The 21,807-nt window shown below is 36.2% G+C and overlaps 1 protein-coding gene across 1 annotated transcript in view; it reads right to left on the bottom strand.

The window, feature by feature from the left end:
- Positions 1-231: 231 nt before the first annotated feature.
- The window catches only part of Trhr (thyrotropin releasing hormone receptor), a 41,054-nt gene continuing 19,478 nt past the window's right edge, over positions 232-21,807 (bottom strand). Inside the window, exon 3 of the mRNA XM_046464928.2 lies at positions 232-7,584. Coding sequence (XP_046320884.1) covers positions 7,177-7,584 — 408 coding nt within the window. The 3' untranslated portion in view covers positions 232-7,176. The remainder of the gene's footprint in view (positions 7,585-21,807) is intronic.

Below are 21,807 nucleotides of genomic sequence, written 5' to 3'. Positions count from 1 at the left end.
CGGTATGGATTTGATGAGCTAGTCATATTTGTTCTAATACACATTAAATTAATTATAAAAATTTAAAGTATATTTGTGCATTGCTTATTTTACAAACCCAGGATTCTTGGTATGTGATGGATGCTACTGAATTAAAATGAAATCTTTTGGTCAAATGATTTAGGGTTGAGTATCACCCAAAATGAAACAATTCAGAGGGATAAGAAAGTGAAAGAGACAAATATTTCAGGTTGATGCTTTATTGTTTGCCATACATATATTGAAGCAGATACACAGTTTCCCATGGTAGAGCACATAATACTGCACTTTGTTAAAGAAGACTGTCCCACAAGGATGCAATGGTTAATAATTCCCAAGTGATGAAGCCAGTCAGCACACAACACTCTGAAACTGGTAGAAGGAAGCCAAGACATTCAGAGGCACATCATAAGCAACATGCAAGTCAAGGTTGTTACAGTAATCTGAAGCTAACACTATGTGTTTTTCAGTTTCATGTTTATTGTTGAAGTTTAGGTTCACAAAGGGCCTAAGTCCCCAAGCTAGCTCTGATCTCTATATTTGGCATAATCAGATAATTTCAGAGTTGCCAAGGACCACTGAACAATATACACATGTATAAATACTTTTCAATATATGATAACAATATAATATAGAAAAGAGATACATATGTATTTTTCACTTGGAAAATTAGGACTACAAGAATACTTTTAGAATTTAACACTTACAAGACAAATAGTATACTATCTTTTCTATAGATAATAGATGAAATTCACAAAGTTCAGGAAATCAACATAGCTTATTTATATACATTTCTACTTTCTACTCTTGGGTGTGAGTGAATATTTTTTCACCAAGTACAGGTAGTTCCTTTCCTTCCTTTACTTTTCCTTTCAACTAATTGCCTTCCTTCGTCTATCCCTGTTGAATTGAACTTGCACGGAACATGATTTATTTGTGTTTCCCTGCCCGCATTTGTCTTATTTCTCTTTCATGGATTGTCTTTCCTTTAACTATCTAAATCAATCCATCCCTGAAAGAGACCCTAGTTTCTCTAGAAAGTTCTCTTAGCTACTCCAGGCCTCCCTGAAATCTTCTTCCCTCTGAAGAATTCAGTTGTTTGTAGTCTGAAATCACAGTTTGGCTTCCAATTACGTATTTTGATTTTATTATCTGACTCTGTGTCAGTGTTGCTCTCCCTAAATAGTGATCTTCTTGAAGAGGGAAAGTTTTACTCTCCTTTTTTTCTCATTATTAAATTAGGTTATGGAAATGAGAGTGCTATTGAAATTGTCCCACATGATTTACGTAAGGGATTGTTCTGATTTGCGTAAGAGATTGTTCTGACCATCATCTGGCATGCAATGTAGTACCTTTCACTGAGCCAGTAGAACCATTTTAAGAAATAGAAACAAATCAAACAAGTTATTTTGTTGTGAAGATAGATCTATGGACAAATTTGGCATCATCACAATTTTAGAATACATTTCTTGGTTTGGAATTCATTACTTACTCATTTAACAGAATCTTAGGGACATAATCCAAGTTTAGATAATTTGTAGAATTCAAAGATGAAATAGACTTGCCCTCAAGGAATTTTTCTTTATAAATTTTGGGATAACTAAAAGCCTTGGAGGTTCCACATGGGGGCTCAGAAACCAGAGGTTTTTGAGGTGTGCTCAGAGAACTATAGGCATCAAAATCACCGAGTAAGTGAAAATCTCTAGTGTCGGGGACAAAAAGAAAACTGAAAAAAAAAAAAAAGCACATTTTAAGATGAGCTCCCAGCTAATTCTGTGTATCAAAGCAGGGAGGGGTGGTTTATGATCTGGGCTAGTACGTAAATACTCTGCTTTCTTACTGGGGTATCTTTTTGCTGTTGCAGGAGTATAGAGTATTCTTACAGACATCTGCATTCAGACCTCTGGTCAGGTGGAATTTTACTCTACTGTCATATTGCATCTGTTTTTTTTTTTTCTTCCTGAAAAGGGTCCATCTTTATCAATCAGCTCTTTTTCAGGGAGTTCATGTTCTTTTCTGGCACAGAACAACTACATGCAAAAGAATTAAGGCCATTCTTCTTTGAAGAATGAAATAATCACTCATAGGATTGCAGGAGCTCAAGCTGACTCTATTGTTTATCTCATCCTTTTAACTTTTATAATTTTTAAAGTGCTTGCATTTCCATTATTCCAGTAGAGAGTCTGTAGTGTGGGCTTGACCTAGATGTTCCTCCATGAGGACTTGTAGGCAGTCATTATGTGGATTTGCTGCTTATTGGCCATTAAAACGATCTTGTTTTCTTGCTACATTCAGCTTTGAAGGTTCTGGACAATGTGCTATCTTTACTGTACTACTTTATCCGGCCTTTAAAAATGTTTTTTCAAGATGTAATTCCCAAAATGTAAATCAATCAACTTATATTGAATTTACCATGAATGTGCTTGGCGTGGAAGAATGTAAATAGCCCTGATGATATTGTGTAAAAACATTCATGATTACTTTTGTCAGAAGAGATTATTTGAATATTAAAATAGGAACCACATAGATTTAGTTTGCATTAGTGAAGTTCATTTGGTGCTGACTATGTCAATAGTCGGAGTTATTTTGTCATCTCAGTAACAAAATTTTTCCCCAAAGTATAACTCTTGTAATGAGGCTAGGTCCTGAGTGATTTGAGATCATAACTTATAGACCAAACATACAAGGAAAATATTATCAGGTCTTATTTGTGGTCAGTGAAGTTAAAAATTAAAATGGTTGGATTTTCTAATTATAGTTTATAAAATAGAATCAGAATATGTAAATGATCTGTATATGATATCATCTTAAAACATTGCTAAATACACTAATAATTGCTTCCTTAAAATGTATTTCTAATATCTCCAACTCATATTCTAATTAGTACCCACAGTTATATCTTTGAGGTGGTATTACATGGGTCTTGTTTCTCTTACTGGATTGTGAGCTTTTTAAGGATGGAAAAAACCTTTTGTTTTCTTCCATAGGTCCCTTTAGCAGTTTTGCATCTATTGAGTGTCCTGCTGTTGGTTTTTGACTGAAACCTATGAAATGCAAAACCTGTGCCTAGTTCTGTGTTTAAAAAAAAAGGCTATTTTAAGCAGCTCAATTCCACCTGAGTCTTATCATGTAAATGAGGACATCCTTAATAGAAATTTCAGAAGCATCACTTTTTTCCCATAATTTAAAAGTAATTTAGGAAAAAAAAAACTTTCAAAGAAAGACTTTTTCTCATACATAAATAAATTTGAAGAACACTTAAGAGTTTTACTTAATATATTTGATGTCCAGTTTTAGTCTTGAATGAAGTTGGATAAATCTTTCTGCTCCTAGAAAAGTAAAGCTCACGGAGGGAGGAGCGTTTGATTGGGAGGGGGAGAAAAGGAAAAAATACCCATCACTACAGGGCTCTATAGGACTTCCTCCTGTGTATTATCCTGACAACAAATTTGCTCAGTCAAATCTTGGTTTTGATGACTATTTACTGTAGACAGCTAAAGAAACAGAAAATAAATTGCTAGAGATTTTTATGATGGTGCCCTCCTTCGTAAGGGAACAAATGATTCCAAACATTTGAAAAAATTTTCTTTGAACTTGGGATGAACTCCTTGCTCCTGAGTGCTCAGTGATTTACATCTAGTTTCCTTATTTCATACACAAATATTCCACTCCCTCTGTGAATTGCAGTCAAGAGGCAAAAATAATACTGAATATATTTATACAATTTGTAGAATCGCAGGTTACTCATTTAAAATCTTTTCTACTAAAAAGTTAATGTCTTTCTCTTCTATTATGTTTACAGATTTAACAAACTGTAGAATGATGCAACTCATTTTTTAAGAGCAGTCTCAAACTGTGTAAACCCACGTTTACCAAAACATTGTCCTTATTATTCCAACAGAGTCTGGAAATATAACAATTCAAGTATCCACTTAAGACTTAGTTATACTGTACTAGGTTTTTATAGCTATAGTGTCCTGAGACTTCTCTAGTTTAGCTCTAATCAGTCATTTCTTTTCATTGATTATCAAGGTGCTTGGTTCTGTTTATTTAATCTCTTTAAGAGTGATTATAGAGTTTGGACTTTTTCTATTTATTCTTGGCTTTGAGAGTATTTGAGTTGTATGTTAAACTTCAGAAATATACTCACAATATTGATGAAGAAATCCAAAGAGGGAATTTATGTTCACTTGCCCTATTCATGATCTTTACCCTATATTCACATACTTCAGGTGGAAGATGTAACCAATGATACTCAGCAATTAATTAATAAAGTTGGAAATAATAAAATGCCTCAAGGAATTTTATTAAGGGAATCTCTTAATAACATTACTTCATTCCACCAACAGTTTTTTATTTACCACTTTATTTTTCATGCAACAGCATATTGTTTTAATTATTTATGGAAACACTTTGTGATTTAGTTTAGTGTGGTAAAGAATATTTTAGAATGTTATATCTCTTCTGTGTAAATCCAACTTGCTATTGGACATTATGCAGGAACATTTAATGTTATAATGGCATTTGCTTAAGAGATAAAACAGCATGAACTGCATTCTTTTGAATTTCCCTTATAGTCTAAAACTAACAGATTATTAGTGAATAACTTTTTAAAAATTAAAATGGAAAATCTGAGCCCATTTATTAAATTTCAAAATGTCAGAGAAGTATATTATGTTCTGTATATCAAGTAAAACTGTTCATATTTTTTCAACATTTGATATTATCATTCTTCAAAGATATTATATATATAGATGTGTGTGTGTGTGTGTGTGTGCGTGTGTGTGTATGTGTGTGTGTGTGTGTGTAATTAGGCCATCAGGTCATAAGAATTTAATTAGTATGTCAGCTTTAAAAAAGAAAACATATTTTCTCCATTTGTCCTCCTTAGTAGCTATACTATTTAGAGAATGAATGCCTGATTCCTGGTCTTATCATCAGAGAAATCACAATTCTAGTGATACTGTGGTGAAGATAATGTTGATTTCAGTACTTACCCTACCATGCCTAAGACATAGATACTCAATAATATTGGTTCTTTGCCCTAATGAAAAAAGTCTAATATATTCCAATCCCCTTTGTTAAGCAATTTATGTACACATGTGTATGTATTTGTATGCATTTGCATATATGCTTGTAAGATTTGGGACTGGGTCACTTTAGTGTTCTACTTATATGATTCCAAGACTAATATTTAATCCAGGATGAAAATTCAGTTAAAGTTGATTATTCAGTGACATGCAGTTAGACTTTAGGGTATTTTTCTATAAATCTTTGTTTGCATTTACTTACTGATACAATGATAGAATGTCTTCCTGGAGTAGATGAGGCAAAGTTTCAGAAGCATATTCTGGAATGAGGTTCTGGACGACAGACTCTCCATGAAGTAGTATTTTAGCACAGAAGGTGGAGACAGGTAGTCATCATTAGCAATTAGGTTCCAGAAAAATCTCCATGAAATAGGAATATAGGCTGTAGAGCGAAGATGCTAGTCTATGCGGTGCTTAAAAGTACAGGTACTTTTAGATCCAGTTATTAAAAAATCAGTGATTACTGAACCATCACCACAGGTAGTTTATACCCTTGGAGATGCTGATTGACCAAATCTCAGTAGGTGAGTCATTTAAAAGGTATTAAAGCAGGGCTGACAAATGTCCGGGGAAGAGTCACATATACACTTGTCTAATAATCCCTGGAATAGCAGGTCTAAGTCAAAACTATAAAGATAAGACACTGATGATAGGATGATATCAGTTTTAACTCAATTAAAAATAAAATCAATAGACTTTCACGTTGCTTTGATTTAGAATCGGTAAACAAAATGTCACTAGATTTTGAAAAAAAAAACCAACAACCAAAAAACTACTAATGACAAGCAGACAGGAAGAAAAGACAATTTCAGACATGTTAAAATCCATAGACTACAATGCTCAGGGGGAGTCCTTGTCTTGAAGTGTAATAGCCAGATTTTGGCTGACTTGGAATAACAACTATAACTTTGAGAATGTTTCAGACTTTTATGCTTGATTCAGTTAGAAGGATTCTCTTGACATGGCTCAGTAGTTTATACACAAGAATGTTCAGAAAGGATTTTCTTCCTTAAAAGTTTCAGAGAAAAAGTTAAAACCTTATTTTTAATACTTGGTCTTGTGTTGGCTGTTATATGTCAATATTAATTGTATATTAGTTTGTGTGTTCACGGCTATTTAATGTGAATATTGCTCCTGCCCCATCCATCACTTAGGAGCATTAAATAGTTGATAAGAGCTGGTTCATCTCCAAATCAAATCAATATGCTTCCTCAATTTATAATTTTGAGGTTTATTTTACATTAAAGTTTAATGATTATTTTACTCTGTAAGATATAAAAATTACTTCCAAATTTTATAAACAACATTTTTAATATAGTTAACATGTTGGTCAGAAATATCATTTTTACTCAATGAATAAATGTTTTTCCCTATATTACCCTATACTTTCAGATATTCATGAAATAACTGAACTTTGTTAAAGTAAAATACCTAATGAAAACATTTAAAAATCTGCATGTTGCCAAATTACCAAGTATATAAATAATTTGGAGGGCTCACATTTGGTAACATAATTACGAATAATTTAAAATTGATGTCTGGATTTTTTTTTCTTTTTGGTCCTTGGGATTGAACCAGGGGCACTTAACCACTGAGTCACATCCCCAACCCTTTTTGAAATATTTTATTTGGAGACAAGATCTCTCTGAATTGCTTAGGGTCTCTCTAAGTTCGTAAAGCTGGCTTTGAACTCAGGATCCTCCTGCCTCAGCCTCCTGAACCACTGGGATTACAGGTGGGTGCCACTCCACCTAACTTGATGTGTGAATTTTATTGAAACTTTTATACAAAATTGATTTTCCAAATTAAACAAAAGGGGCCACACTCTTAGTTTTCCCCATTTAGCTATTTCACAGATCTGCTCCCATATTTTTATGATACTAGTTTTGTAAGAAGAAAAATCTGAATCATTCTCATGGTTTAAAGTGCCTTGGGCCAGGACTTGGGAGAGCAGTGGAAAGGCTATCTGCTCTCTCTTCACATTTGAGCATTGGCTGTTTTCTGTCTTTTGTGAATAACTGCACGGATTCTCATTTACTTTGTGGTCCATTTTTGTCTAATTCATCAATCAACTTTGGCTAAAGGTTACCTCAGAAGCCAAGCAGGTGTCATCAAAAGACACTTTTGTAGCAGATAAGTAAGTGTCAGTGACAGTGATGTCATCAAGCTCTGTGCTGAAATGGTCTGACTCCTTGATGACACTGTAATTTAGGGCCACACTGTAGTTAGCAGGCTTTTCTGTTGGCTTCTGCTTGCAGTTGCAGAGCTTTCTGAAGGCTGCACGGAATTTCTGGGACATGAGGTTGTAAATCACTGGGTTGATGGCACTGTTGAGATAAATGCAAATTCTGCAAAAGAGCAAGAACCAATTTTCTTGGAAAGGACTGGAGAGAAATGAGTTGACAACCACAAGAGTCCTGTAGGGCATCCATAAAAGGGCAAACAGAATTACAACCACTGCCAGCATCTTGGTGACCTGTGGAGAAAAAGAGAAAACGCAGCACAAACATCAATGAGAGCAAAGCCAAATAGTTTTCCCTCTCCCTACCCAAGCTTTGGTTTCCCAAGATGAAGTCTGAGAAAAGGACTCAGGTGTAGGTCATTCATTTGGGAGGTGAACCCAGAAAGCAGGATTGAGGATGTAAGAAAAATGTGATAGAAGAGGAAAAGTCAAAATAGGGAAGGCTATTGAGATGGTTTACTCTGTAGGAAAATGTAGCCCACCAAACGCAATGCATTTCAGAACAAATCATGTGTCTGAAAGAAGAGAGTCTGGGGCATTTATCCACTGGCAGTCTGCTCCCATTTCTTGAAAGGTGCCCAAAGGGATTTGAAACCCTCTGTATTTCCATGAATTTCTTGCTTGGGAATTCCTAGGGATGTTAGAGAGAAACTTGAGGCAGAGAAGAGGAGATACATAGGGAATAGGGGATGCCTAAAGTGGGATGTTGTCTGTAGACAAGGACCATCCACTATAGTACCAGCTAGAATTAAAGTTGGACTAAGAGGATGTTAGGACAAGACACTGAAATTGTCAATGATGAGCCTTAGGAAATAAAGGTCCAAGTCCGTCTCTTCTTGCCTTTTGTGTGGTCCTAAGAATTTATCTTTCTTATAGCTCATCTGCAAAATGTAGTCAATATTGCCTTCCTAAATCAAACAGGGTAACATAATAGTGTGAAAAAGAGAAGGCAAAAATGCAATGGTCATTAAATGTCTACTATGTACCAGATGTTTTACATTTGTTATCACATTCAAAAAGCTTAATTACCCTCCACAATAATAGTGGCTACCATTTTTTTTTTTAATAATAGAAAACAAGTTGTGGAATCTTAGAGCTGGAATTGGAATCCATGTCAGCCTGAATCCCAAGCTTTTGCTCCTCTCATTGCTCAGATTCATTTCAGATTAGAGGGAGGTGCAGGACAGAGGAAAATTCTGGAATTTTACCCCCCCCCCCATAAAGCAAAGCATAAGAGGTGGGACAATAGGTAGAAGAAGGTTAATATCCAATGTCACCAGGGATAAGATTATCAAAGGGCATAATTTAACAGATTCTTCTCTTACCTCAGTTCTCAGTAAAATGTTGGGGATTGGACGGTACTCAGAGTTACATTATCTGGGTCTGATCCACATGAGGTTTTAATACCTTAAGTCATTAATCTGTGTATTCTTTTGTATATCTGCATATTTGCCTGATCATTTCATTTACTTCATAAAGTTTCATTTACTTCATAAGGTTTTTGAGGAATAAAATGAAATAATGAGTGTGTTGGGACTTGAAAACTGTAAAACACCATGGAAATGTTATCCTTTAATTTATGACAATATAAAGGACCATAATACTTCATCTACATGAGATGCATGAAAATCATGCTACTGATCGTCTTTGGTTGCTTTTCCTTAAAAGCAACAATTTATACATTTAAAAATAAATTTTCAATCTCTCATAGAGTTTGAAAGATTTCAGTTTCCTCAGGCCCAACTTCCTAGATGGGCTGAATGTGAAAACTATCAAAATAGAATGAACCGATCTTTTTCATCCCTCATTGCTTTTAATTTCAACTACTGCAACAAAGTCCTCACCAGCAGCTACCGTTTTGTTCTGGCATTGAGGGGGATTATCCTGCCCTTATGGCTTTTAAATTTTCTTTAGTGTAGAAATAAGCATTTTGCATTTAGAGATTTACTCTGCCATTAATATCTCCTCGGTTCCCACCCTTATATGTAAACCTGGTAATAGAAGCCCTGGTTCCCTGTGCTGGGTGTCTGCCTTGCTCCCCCAGCATTCTGAGTCTTCTGATCTTGGGCTTTGTCTGACACTTGACTATTCCTCTTGCATCCCATCTAAGAAATCCTCATGAGTTCTGTATTGTGGAACAATGCTACCCTCTTGCTGCTCTTCTTTCTTGATCTTTAGTGATAGCTTCCCTCCTTCCTCAGCTCTCCAAATGGAATTTCCTCCTAGATTTCTCCTATGGGCACACAGCCTTCATTCCTTTTTGAATCACTCTTCTTCCTCCTACTTCCCTGCAATGACACTGGTGAGCTATCCATCTACTTTCAAGGTACAGTGTCTGCTCTGCTTCCAGTCTTCAAACTCTTTCTGCTCTCCAAGAATGTGTCCCAGGCTGTCCCATCCCATCCCACTCACTGCTGGCTGAACTTTGTTTCTGACTCAGTGCCTAGAATATACTAACCATCCATATTTTACCACTGGAATAGCGAAGGTGTTCTTTGGGAAGATGTGATTCACATAACACCAGATGACACATTCCAGTGATTCGGAGTTCTTTTTGAGTTTGGGAGTATCCACGCAGTTTGCAGGCTAACTGGAACCTGATTTTTCTGAAGTAGACTTTTAAGATTGTATATAAATATTTTAGTTGGTCCTAGGAAATCCAAGACTCCACTCAGTGACAAATATTCTGAGCTTTGAGGGGAGCTATGGTGGTCATCACCTCATTGTCATCATCACCATAATCTTCAGGGTCACCCACAGCCCTGTCTTTATCCCCTGTCTAGTACTCCAGATCCTCTATCATGGGATCAGTGCTTTAATCCCTGCCTATACTGGAAGGATCCTACACTGGAATCCTTGCCTTGATTTACAATTAGATTGCTATTGTCACATTTGAATCCTTTAAAGATGGCCCAGGTAATCTGATAAGTACTGTATAACTAGCATTTATTAAATGCTTATAATAACTTCATGGGTAAATTAGTTTTAGCTTTATTTTGCATATAAAGAAGTTTAGAAAGTTGAAGTTTTAGAGAGTTTATGCAACTTCTCTAAAAAACACACGTGCAGTATCAGGAGTGTTATTCAAACCCAAGTCCATCCAAGGGAAAGGCCATGCTCCTTTCCTTCATAAACAACCGCCCCCACCCCCTCATGAAAGTCTTTTGCATTTCAACAAGGAGATTTTTACTGTGTTGTTCCCATTAGGGTCATCGAAACATTTAACTTCTTCTAAGTATAAACCCAACACATCTATTGCTACCAAATTTCAGAAGAAAAGTTGAACTTCATCGGCTTTACATTTTTCTCTACAACTGTCAGGTGAAACATTGAATCTGTATGTAACACCTGCCTGCATTTTTTCACTAATATCAATGCAGGGAGCAACTTTCATTGTGTTATAAAAGGACAACCTGTCTCAAGTAGTTTGTCTCCTGTGTGCTTCTGTAGCCTCCCATGTATATTTTGACATCACCACCAAACATTTCATTGCAATGATCTGTATTTGTTCATTTCTCCCAACAAATGGTGAGATTCTTCAGGGCAGAGGTAAATTTATATTCACTTCTCTGCTCTCAGGGATTTAGTACAACATGTGACAGGAAGCAGGCCTCAGAAAAGTTGAATAAATTTGGGCATGGAAGGCATTATTTCAGACTATGTAACGATGATCATTTTCTAAGTTTTAGTATTCCAATGTACTGTGAGAAGAATCTGGCAAAGGTTTTATTTTTTAATATTAAAAAATCTCTCTTAAATGAAGGTTAGATGTTAGTAACATGAAGCCTCGATATATTTAAACTTTTTGTTTGAAATAGAAGAATTTTAAGGAGGTATAAAATGAAGCAGATAACAATGATGTATCTAAGACTAAGAGGAAACTTGTCTCCAGTGAGATGATAGTGAATATATTCAAACACACCCATAATTTTCTTAGTTTATTTCAAATATCTTTGATTAGGTTTAATCATATTCTAAAATGTCCACAAGTTTTAATAGATTTCCTGCTTAGATTTTAACAGCTTTTTCTCAGTATAAGAATAAATTCCTAGAAAGAAAATATTCCAGAGATGATTTTTCATGCCAAATTAATTTCACTGTGGTTATTAGGATTTTATTTCTGCTGTTATTCCTGATCCAAAATAAAGTGATGAAAATGTAGGTTTGAAATTGGGCAATTGTTTTTCATTCTCTGTGCTAAGGCTTACAAGTCTTCAGAAACATCATGACAAATTGGGGAATGATCATACAGCTTCTATTTTATTTTAGTTTTTGGTACTGGGGATTGTTGCAGGGGTGCTTAACCAATGAGCCACATCTCAAGCTCTTTTTAAATATTTTATCCAGAGACAGGGTCTTGCTGAGTTGCTCAGCAACTCACTAAGTTGCTGAGGTTAGCTTTGAATTCATGATCCTCCTCCTCAGCCTCCTGAGCTACTGGGATTACAGGTGTGCACCACCGCAATGTTTTATTTTGTTTTGATTGTGTTTTTGAGATGAAGTCTCTATTGCTGCCTGGGTTGGTCTCAAACTCCTATCTCAGACTGTAGCTGACACTACAGGCATGCCACCAAGCCTGGCAAAGCATTTTTTTTTTTTTTTTAGTACTGGGGTTGGAACCCAGAATGCCACACATGCTCAGCAAGTGCTTGGCCACAGTTATACCTGCAGCTGTTGTAATGATTGAGAAGGAATTTATCCATTTGTTCCATGCATCCCTACTGTGTGTACTAACATGCTGGCTCTTGATGACTCAGCAGTGATCTAGAGAGATATTGCCAATGCCTTCGTGCATCTTAAATCTGGTGGGCAGTTACAATACAGTGTGACAAATGCTCAGACAGCAGGAAGTTTGGGTTCTATGAGAGCTACTGGTCTGGATTTGGACTAGAAGTGTGTTTAGCAAGGACTTTCTTGCCCTTGCCAAAATCTTAAGGTACAGAGAGACAGAAAGTTTGTCTCTGGTGAGATTTGGTGTGTGTAACTATCTGGAAGCATGTTAGTGGGTTGTATTATGGAGCCAAGAAATAACTTAGCATGCAAGTTTCAATTGCAGAACATGTAAAGAAGTGGAGTTCTTTCCCTAGGAAGCTGTGAAAACCACTACAAAAGATGTTATATGTATATGATGAGGTGATGAGGAGTATCTGGCCTGCAGTATTAGGGCAGAAGGATAGACACTGCTGCCAAATGAACTACAAATGAGCTGCAGGGCAGAGTGCTGAGTCCTGAAAACCCCAGCTCTGTGGAGCCATTTTAGTCAACGTGGAAGCAGGCAGCCATTTGTTCAGAGTACACTGTCAGCAAGCAAATGAGTCTGTGAAAATCAATTGATGTAAACATGATGTTTAAAGAGGGAGACTGCCCTGAGAGATGGTTGAGACGAGCAGGGTGGGCACTGGTGGATCTTGGCAGGATGGGCCTCTGTCCTTGACCAACATGGCTAAGGGTTATCTTCTTAGGTGAGGGTCACCTGGCAATTTTGATGTTAAGCACGGCCATATATCTTTTACTCTTTACTGTATTTAAATAATACAATGAATGGCAAGAAATTCTCATAAAAGAATTCAGATTCAGTCCTTCTTTAGCAACTAGATAAAGATTCTATTCTACAATTTCATTTTTAAAGATGTGAATTGGATAGATTTCTATCTGATTGCTAAAATTAAGATTATAGTTCCACAAGTGGGCACAAGTACCACTCTTCATGTGTGTGCTCCATGGAGAAACAGTTTGTGTTCTTTATTCTAGTCAGAATAAAGAGGAGGAATCTTGTATTAGTAACTACTATCTGTGTTAATAGTGCTATGATTCTTAATAAAAGGTCTGAAACTATTAGCCAACATTTGTATATTGCCTTTTTTAGAAGAGTGTTAGATTAATTAAGATGTTATAAAGATAATGCAAAGAGTTTCTATATGTCTCACACCAAAGCCCGTGTATTATTAATCTCTTCCTTAGCATGACATGTTTGTCCCATTAATGAACTTGTTGATAGTTTTATATGGAGTTATATAAAGTGAGTTAGCTCTGGATCTTACTGAGCTTTCATTAATTTTCCCCCTAATGTTTGTGTGTGTGTGTGTTTCCTATTCTAAGATTCCTTTAAGGATGCTGCATTATATTTAATTATCATGTGGGATTTTGGAGGATGTCCACAGGAGTGAAGTGCCATTCTCAGCATAGCACAACAAGGATCCATGCTATGGGCTTGCCTTATGACTGGTTATATTACTGTATACTGCTTTACTGAGATATAATTGATAAATAATTAAATTCACCCACTTATAATGCATAATTCAAGAGATTTTAGTATATTCATAGAGTTATGAAACCATCGTCACCATCAAATTTTAGAACAGTTTCATTACTTGTTAAAGAAACTTAGTACCCATTAATACTGCTCCAACTTCCCCACCTTCCCCAGATCTAGGCAACGATGAACCTATGTCACACCCATAAATTTGCCTATTTTGAGCATTTTATATGAATGAAATCATGCAATCTTTTGATTCTACCTGACTTCTTTCACTTAGCATAATGTTTATACGGTGAAGCACACTGTAGCACACATTGATACTTCATAATATTTTTATAGCTGGATAATATTCCACAGTATGTATATTCACATTTATTTATGCATTTATTTCCACTTTTTACTTATAATGAACAATATTGTTATGTATATCTGTGTGCAATTTTATATGAATGTATGTTTTTTAATTTATCTTGTCTTTTATTTCTTCTTATTTTACTTCATAGGGGTAGAGTTGCTGGTTTGCATATTCCCTTTTAAGATAGAAAGTATCCAAGAATATTAAACACTCCTTTAATCTTAGAAGAAATTTTGAGAGATAATTATTATTAAAATATCCAGTATAAAATACTAACTGATTTTACAGAGGTATAAGTACTCAGGAAAGGTAGCCTAAAGAAAAAAACAAAACCCCAGGTGGGATGTATTCTTACACTACTCTTGAAAACTGGAAATAACTATCAAACAGAAAAACATGAGTAAGAGGAAATGGGAATTGGGGGATGAAATTATTGTTTGTTTTATGAATAAAAGCTTTATTTGTCAACAAACCTTTTTGGAATGGGTTAAGGAAAGAATGGGAGAAGTGAAGATGGTCATTATATACGTATCTTTTGAAAGTTTTGTTAGTAAGGGGAGCAGAGAAATGGTGGGCTTGCCAGAGGGGTACAAAGTGTGTTGGTTAAATGTACATTTTCAGAGATGGAAGATAATACAACTTTTCTGTTTGCACAGGGAACACTTACAGAGGTGGACATTTATGATCCAGGAGAAAGATGAAGAAGACAATTGGAAGAGCTAGAGCTGTGTTCTAGAATAGGGTGAGCATCCAGGCAAAAGTAGTGGGGTCAGCATCTGCTCAACTGTAGAGGTGGAATTGCTTTTTTTTTTCCTTCCTTTCAGTATCTGCCCTTTCTTTCTTTGCCACATTTATGAGATCAAGACAATGCATGACAAAATGCTACCTTTCTCATCAACCCCTTAAGTCCCTAATGGGGTTCAGACAGCAGTTAATTGTTGATTTCTTTTGGAATTAGCAGGGAAAGTACTTCATGTCATTGAATATTGGAAATGGACACTGAGCTCAGAGAAGTACATATATGAGTAGCAAAGCTACTTATTGAACTAAGAACTTTTGACTTTAGGTCTTATTTGTTTACAGATAATTATAGATATCAACATATTTATTGAGTTGAAGACTTCTACTTGCTGCGAATATTGTTTATAAACTATTTGGAAGGGATAATATTGTTGCCAAGAATTATTGGTAAGCTTGGAATCCTTTATGTGTTTTTTGCTTCGAATTGGAGTACTACATTTAGAGAGTACTGATTAGGGAGGAGGAAAAGTTGTCATAACAGGGCAGTTAGGAGTCCTTCATGCCAATCTCTTTCCTGGGGAAATAAGCAAACAAGAAAATTGAAATTGCAAAAATAATCCAATGAAATAATGGAAAGTTCTATTTCTTGGACTATACCCCAATTAATAGCAAGTCATTTATTAGGTTCTGGTTACATGGGAACTGGGGACATTTTAATTAATTGCCAGAGGTCAGCTTATTAGTCATAAGGATTTGATTCATGCCCAGTTCTCTAGGTGATTTAGTTGGAATTCTTGTACTGATTCAGAAGAACATCTGAATTTTGATTCTGTATATGAGTCAGATACTTTTGCTATTATTTTTGTCTTGGAGATAAGGCTGTGGTTTCTGAACATTTTCTATTCTGAACATTTTCTATGTGTTGATGAGTGACAAAGCTTAGAAGGCAAAGAAGAACGAGTTGGAATTTGCATCCAGAACCTTGATTTCACAGTTCATCTCTGCCTCTGAGGACACTGGGCAGGACACATGGCTTATGTCTGAACCTTGCCTAAATTTCCAGGCAATTTCAAGTAGAGTGAAAGAAGCATTTGTGTTAAAAAAGCAAAGTCATGTAACAAGAAGTGACAACCACATTATTAAACTTGTATTTGAAGACTATTTGCCTCCTGTATACTGAGGGCTTTTCAAGGGCATCATAGCAGGTAATTTTAATTTATGAACATCAACATCAATTTTGGATCCTACCCTGTACAATGCCAAAGCTATTTTTGACTTCATGAAGTACGTAAATCAACACCAAACTTCTGTGACATCTCTGATGCACAAATACTTGGAAGGAGTCCTTAGTACATAAGCCTGCCACATAGTAAGTGCTCAATGCACAGTTGCATTATTATTGAGTAAATACTTAGTTTTGTCAAATGTTAAGATGTAATTGTGGTACTATGTGTGGTTTAGGATTTTTAAATCAGTGAAGTGCTGTAGTTCTTGCATTTCCTCTGGCTGGAATACTTTCATTTTCAGAGTGCATTTCCTTTTGGAAACTTTTTTGGGTTAATGAATATGAAACAGTCCTTAATATTCTATTGCCATCCTTTGAAGCATAACAATACATTCTGTGTTTGGACTCTGTTTTCTGGCTTTCTGCATATTAACAAAAGCGTTCTGTGACTGGGGATATTTTGCTCTTAGATAGCCCTCAGCAAAGTGATCAATGGCCTTTTGCAATCTGTTGTATTAATTGAGCCCACTGAAAGATAAACTTGACTTGATAATTAAATAAATCTGAAGTTAGCCAAGCTTTCCCACTGATTGGGGACTTTGGGAATTTCTTCTTGCAGATTGCTCTGCTTTGTTTTGACTTAAGTCTGGACATTCAGTTTTTAAAAGACAGCTATACTCAGTGTGGGGCACTTCATACCATTCAGTGAGATCATTGGTGGGGTTTAAATTTTGAATGATGGGGCCAGAAATGGGCTTGGAATCAACTCAAAGTCAGTTAAAGTACAATAAAAGTGAATAAAATCTGGGTGGTGATTCATGGTGGAGAGGTCATGGACTGACAGACTCTTTCCTGTGCATTACTTATGGATTTCTTGACAAGAAGCCATCCAGGGATACTAATGCATGGATTCTGGACTCTATCTGTCATTACTAAATCAGAGTGTCCCATTCAGAAGAGCCATTCTGGCAAGAATTTTCAAGGATTTTCTGGGCTCTACTCTGATTAAAAATTACATGAAAATATTAGCAGAGATTCACAGGAGAGAAACATTGGCTGCAGTGGGTAATGCTTCAGCAAGAAGTAGGGCTTAAGGGGGACAATGATGATACAGGATTCTTCAAGTATGAAATTATAAGTGTGGCGCATACAGGGAAATGGAAAAAAAGCTATTTGCCTCCACCCTTCTAGAGGGTGCTGAGGAAGGCAGGCAGAGCTCTTTCTCAAGTATTTGAGGGGAATCTATACTAGAGGACCTACATGCAAGATCACAGGTTGGTACTGCCACATGGAAGACACAAGAGCACAGCAATTGAATTAAATGATGACATATTGCTACACAGTACATGATTAGACCCTCTGTGACACCCAGAGTTCTCCAACAAAACAACTAAGCATATCTAAACAAGTGTGAAAGTACTTCTTTGGGAAACAGGCAGACCTCTGCACTCAAGTCTGATATTGTATGGCCCTTCTAAGCCTGCACTTTCTTTCAGGAATGAAGTTAGAGATAAAAACACACACAAAGAGTGGGGGAAAGTTATGGACTTTGAAATGAATCCTGCTAGTGGAACCGGGGTTGAATGCTGACATACCAAGATTTCTCAGTGTAAGAGAGACCTCAAGTGATGATAAGCCTTGCTTTCTGAGAAGCTTTGAAAGTGTATGTTGATGGGAATGGTACAGTGTTTTCTTAAGATGTTGCAATCTAGAATGGAATAAATCAGGATGGTAATTGAAGGTATTTTAATTTGGCAACATGAATTAGCAGATGGAAGGGAGGAAGAGAATTATGACATATGAAATATCGACCATGTACCAGGCAAAGTGCTTGGTATTTTCTTCACAGCAGTCCTACTTTTCCTGCATTTTACAAAAGATAAGATTGAGGTCAGAAAGACTGAAAGACTAATGATTGAAAGCCACCCTATCTTTATAGGGTGTATTTGTATGTGTGTTTGACTCCAAATGTTTCCTTTTGCTCTTTGCCAAATACCTTGACTATGGGGAGGAAATTCTTTTCCCGATGCTTGCAAAACCTAAAGCAAAATAGGGGCTTAAGATTTGGAATTGGTGGAAGCTATATGTGGGAGGGGAACAGGGACAATGAAAATTAATTCTAATGTCCACACAAGGGTTTATGTGGAAAGCACTTAACAAAGATATTCCTATTCACACTGTGACATTAAGTCCTGCTGGAACACATATGTTTTTAAAACGTTCTTGAATTCAGTTTTTTTTTTTTTTTTTTTTTTTTTTTGCTAATAGTGGGAAATAGCTGAGAGCTTGTACTCAGTCTCCAGATTCCACGTAAAAGTTGCTGCAATATTGGCAACTATTGTAGCGTGGAGGCTACAGTATCGATTATGGAGTCTGATAATTCTGCATGATGAAAGGCTGGCTTCTCTCCTGTGGCTTTGATGTTTTCTTGTTCACAGGAGGTGGATATTTGGAAACATGCTGAGAAAAGAAAAACTCAGCTGGCAGAATTAGGATTCAAATTACAATAACATGCGAATTTTGAAAATAAAATGTCATTCTGAATTTTTCAGGAGTCATGCTGAAAGAATGGTACAGTTTGTCTGCTGGAGGTTGGGTTCACTATTTAGCCTTTTCTAAGTGTTCTCTCTTCCAGGTGAATTACTGGTAAAGAGCCAAGCATGAGGAAAAGCCTGCTGTAATACATCTGGCTTTAGTTTCTTATTTTTGCTCTCTAGGGCATGTTTACTGCTGCTCCTGGTCATTTTTCTGTTAGGAACCAGACCTTAGAAATTCTAAATGGGGCATCTTGGCAGCTCTGAGCTGAGACTCCAGCTAGTAGCTGTAACAATTCTCTGAAGATACTGATCTTTTTCCAAGGTGATATTTTCTATCCCCTTTTATTCCTCTGTGCTTCTCTGGCTATGAGATCCAGGAAGGGTGACACTGCAGACTGAGATACAGATGAACACCCCCTAGGTACTAGCACAGTGGGATCTGAGAAATCAGAGCCAGTATTTTTAAAATATAAACTGTGTATGATGGAGAGGACAGAAGGTGATGGTGATTCCTAAGTAGAAGTAAAACTCTCAGTGTGTCAAATATTCTGTGGGCATTTAGTTGTCTTGCTACTAACACTTTTGGACAAAGGCCCTTGTCCGAGGGAAGCAGCCAACTCCTTCTGCACCTGTGTCTCTCCCGGGGAGACAGCCTGTACCATGGCTTGGGCCTGTCTGGAGTTACAGAGCTAATTTCTTAGCTGTCTTTTAAAGAACTCCTGGAGATAGCCAAAAGGAGGGAAGTATGCTTCTTGCCTTTAGCAAACCATAAATTCAGTCTTTTTTCACTGACTTTAGCTTTTTGATGAGCTACAAATGTGATTCAAAATCAAAACTCTTGGTTTTAAGTTTTGCCTTTATTACCCATTGTCCTCCAGAAGGTTCTGCATTTAACATGTGAGAAGATATCCCACATATGCATGAGGATTAACTGAAAGCAGGACAAGGAAACACATTGTAACATGTGCTATACCTTTCTAAAATGAGGGGCTGTTATGTTGTTTATCCTGTCTTGAAATCTACCTCCTCAGTAAGGAGTGACAGCTTTATCACTTTTATCACTTTGTTTATCACTTTTATCACTTTGTTCATCTAACAGACAGAATGAAGCTTGTCTTATCTGCTTCTTACTTGTTTGACTAGGAAACCACTGTCCTCTACAAAGTACATGAAGGAAATCAGCAGGTGCTGACAAATTATTAGTATGAATGTTATGGACTCATCTGCTTTGCGGTACTGTTCAGTGGTTAAGGCTCCAAAGGCAGACATGTGTGGTTTCTCATTCTAGTTCTGCTGCTTACTGTTTGTATGAAACCAGGCAAGACAGTTCATTCTTCTAAATCTCAGTATATTCATGAAGTATGAGTAGGTGTGAAAAATAAGTGAGGAAATTTATGCAAAGCATAGAGTATAGTCCTCAATAAATGATAATTAATTTTTTGTGTGTAATTTAGTGTGTGTGTGTGGGGTAGATTTCTTGCCATTGGGGAAATGTGGAGGATGTAGTCAAATAACATAACACTTTTTGATAATAATAATAATTTTTTAGAACACTTAATATATCTTAACCATAGCACCAGGGACCTCATTGAAATATTTAATCTTTATAAATTTATAGGTTAGGGATTTTCTTTCTGTTTATAGATAGATAGATAGAGATCCAAATAAGTTAATATTTCTAGAGAGAGTGGGGGATACTGATCCTTCCCTGAGCTATTCTCCCTCACGTCTCCCTCTTTATTCCGCTTGTGCTCAGAGTCACAGTCTGGACAGGTGTACCTGTGCATTGTCTCTTTCCCCGCTAGAGTGATGACTCCTTGGGAATCCCTACACTACTCTGCCTGGGAGGAGCAATGTGAGGGTCTGGCATGTGATAGGGGCAATAAATATTCAGGAAATTAATGAATAGATGAATGAGGAAATCACTCACCAATGCCCTTCTAAGCACTACTGACTCCATGGAGTCCCTGGAGGCTGTTAATGTCATTATTATCTTGTGTCTTCTTTCTTTTTTGTTACATAAAATCTTGTTAGCAGGAGTAACGTTTAATACATATTTTTATCTACAGCCCCAAATCAGGGTTTAGCGTTAAAAAAAATGCTTGCCGTTAAAAATTAAAATCGATATGTGAAGATTCTTTCTCAAAAGAGACATGACAGATCAGGTAAATTATGGAAAAGACCATTTTTCTGAGGGACAGTCTGTTATTCTGTAAAAATAAAAAGTTGTTGGCTATATTGTTATAAAGAACTTAGGAAAATTAAATAGCCAAGGAGATTCTAACTCAATATGATTTATGCTGAGTTCATTTCCTGATACTAGATGTTGATTGATACTGTGTTAATATATACTAAAGTGAAATGGAATTTGCCTCCAAAAGGTACAAATCTCATTCTGACACGTATTTTTGTTCTGTCTTATCTGCCCGCTGTCACATTCAATCATTTGTGGTTTCTCTTTGCAGAAAGTTATTTCTCTCGATGTCATTCTGCATCTATAGATTATAAATTTGTCTTTTAGAGCCTGTTGAAATCAAGGATTCTCAAATGTAATGGGAAAAGCATTTTCTCTAGGGGATACAGAGTTAAGATGAAGGAAGGGATATATTAGTTGCTAATTTAGGCTGCTTGTGATAAGCTTGCCATTTGCTTTTTTGGATTTATTTATTTATTTAATATGTTTCTGCCATTTATTTACTGAGCACTTCTCATGCACCAGTACCTGTAGTAGGTGTACATTTTCACAAGTAAACTCTGAAACAGGAATAGTTCAGGAGTCAGCAAACTTTTGCTATAAAAGGCCTGATAGTAAATATTTTGGCCTCTGTGACTTTCAGTCACATCATACTAATCAAGTCTGCCATTGTGGTAAGAAAACAAACAACACATAAATATATGGACATGGCCATTTAAGTTCTGTCAACACTTTATTTAGAAAAACAAGCAGTGGAGCTGCAGGTCCATGGCCATAGTTTGTCAACCAATGGAAAATTTGAACATTTAATAAATCAGAACAGTGACATATGACCTATTTCAAACTACTACTGTGATTTATGGCTATTTTTTTCAAGTTGTCTATCTAATTACCAATGAATCCGTGAGAAATTTGAACCAAATAATTGTGGTTCTCAACTCTTGGATCAAAGTTTTGATTTAAAATTTGATTTTTCTCATGACAAAATTGTTATTAGCATTGCTACTCCAGTAACTCCTAAAAATATCATGGTAGCACCGTGCTTTTAATAATCTTGATGTCTACTTTTCCAGAAGATGAGAACATTTAAGAATGACAAAATCAGAAGTCATGTAGAAGCCAGCACAGAAGGCGCTAGGAGAGGGC

This window comes from Marmota monax, unplaced genomic scaffold (assembly GCF_021218885.2).
Source record: "Marmota monax isolate L192 unplaced genomic scaffold, Marmota_monax_Labrador192_F-V1.1 WCK01_AAM20220418_F8-fsc00003, whole genome shotgun sequence".
NCBI lineage: Eukaryota > Metazoa > Chordata > Mammalia > Rodentia > Sciuridae > Marmota > Marmota monax.
This window is presented reverse-complemented; position numbering and strand designations above follow the sequence as displayed.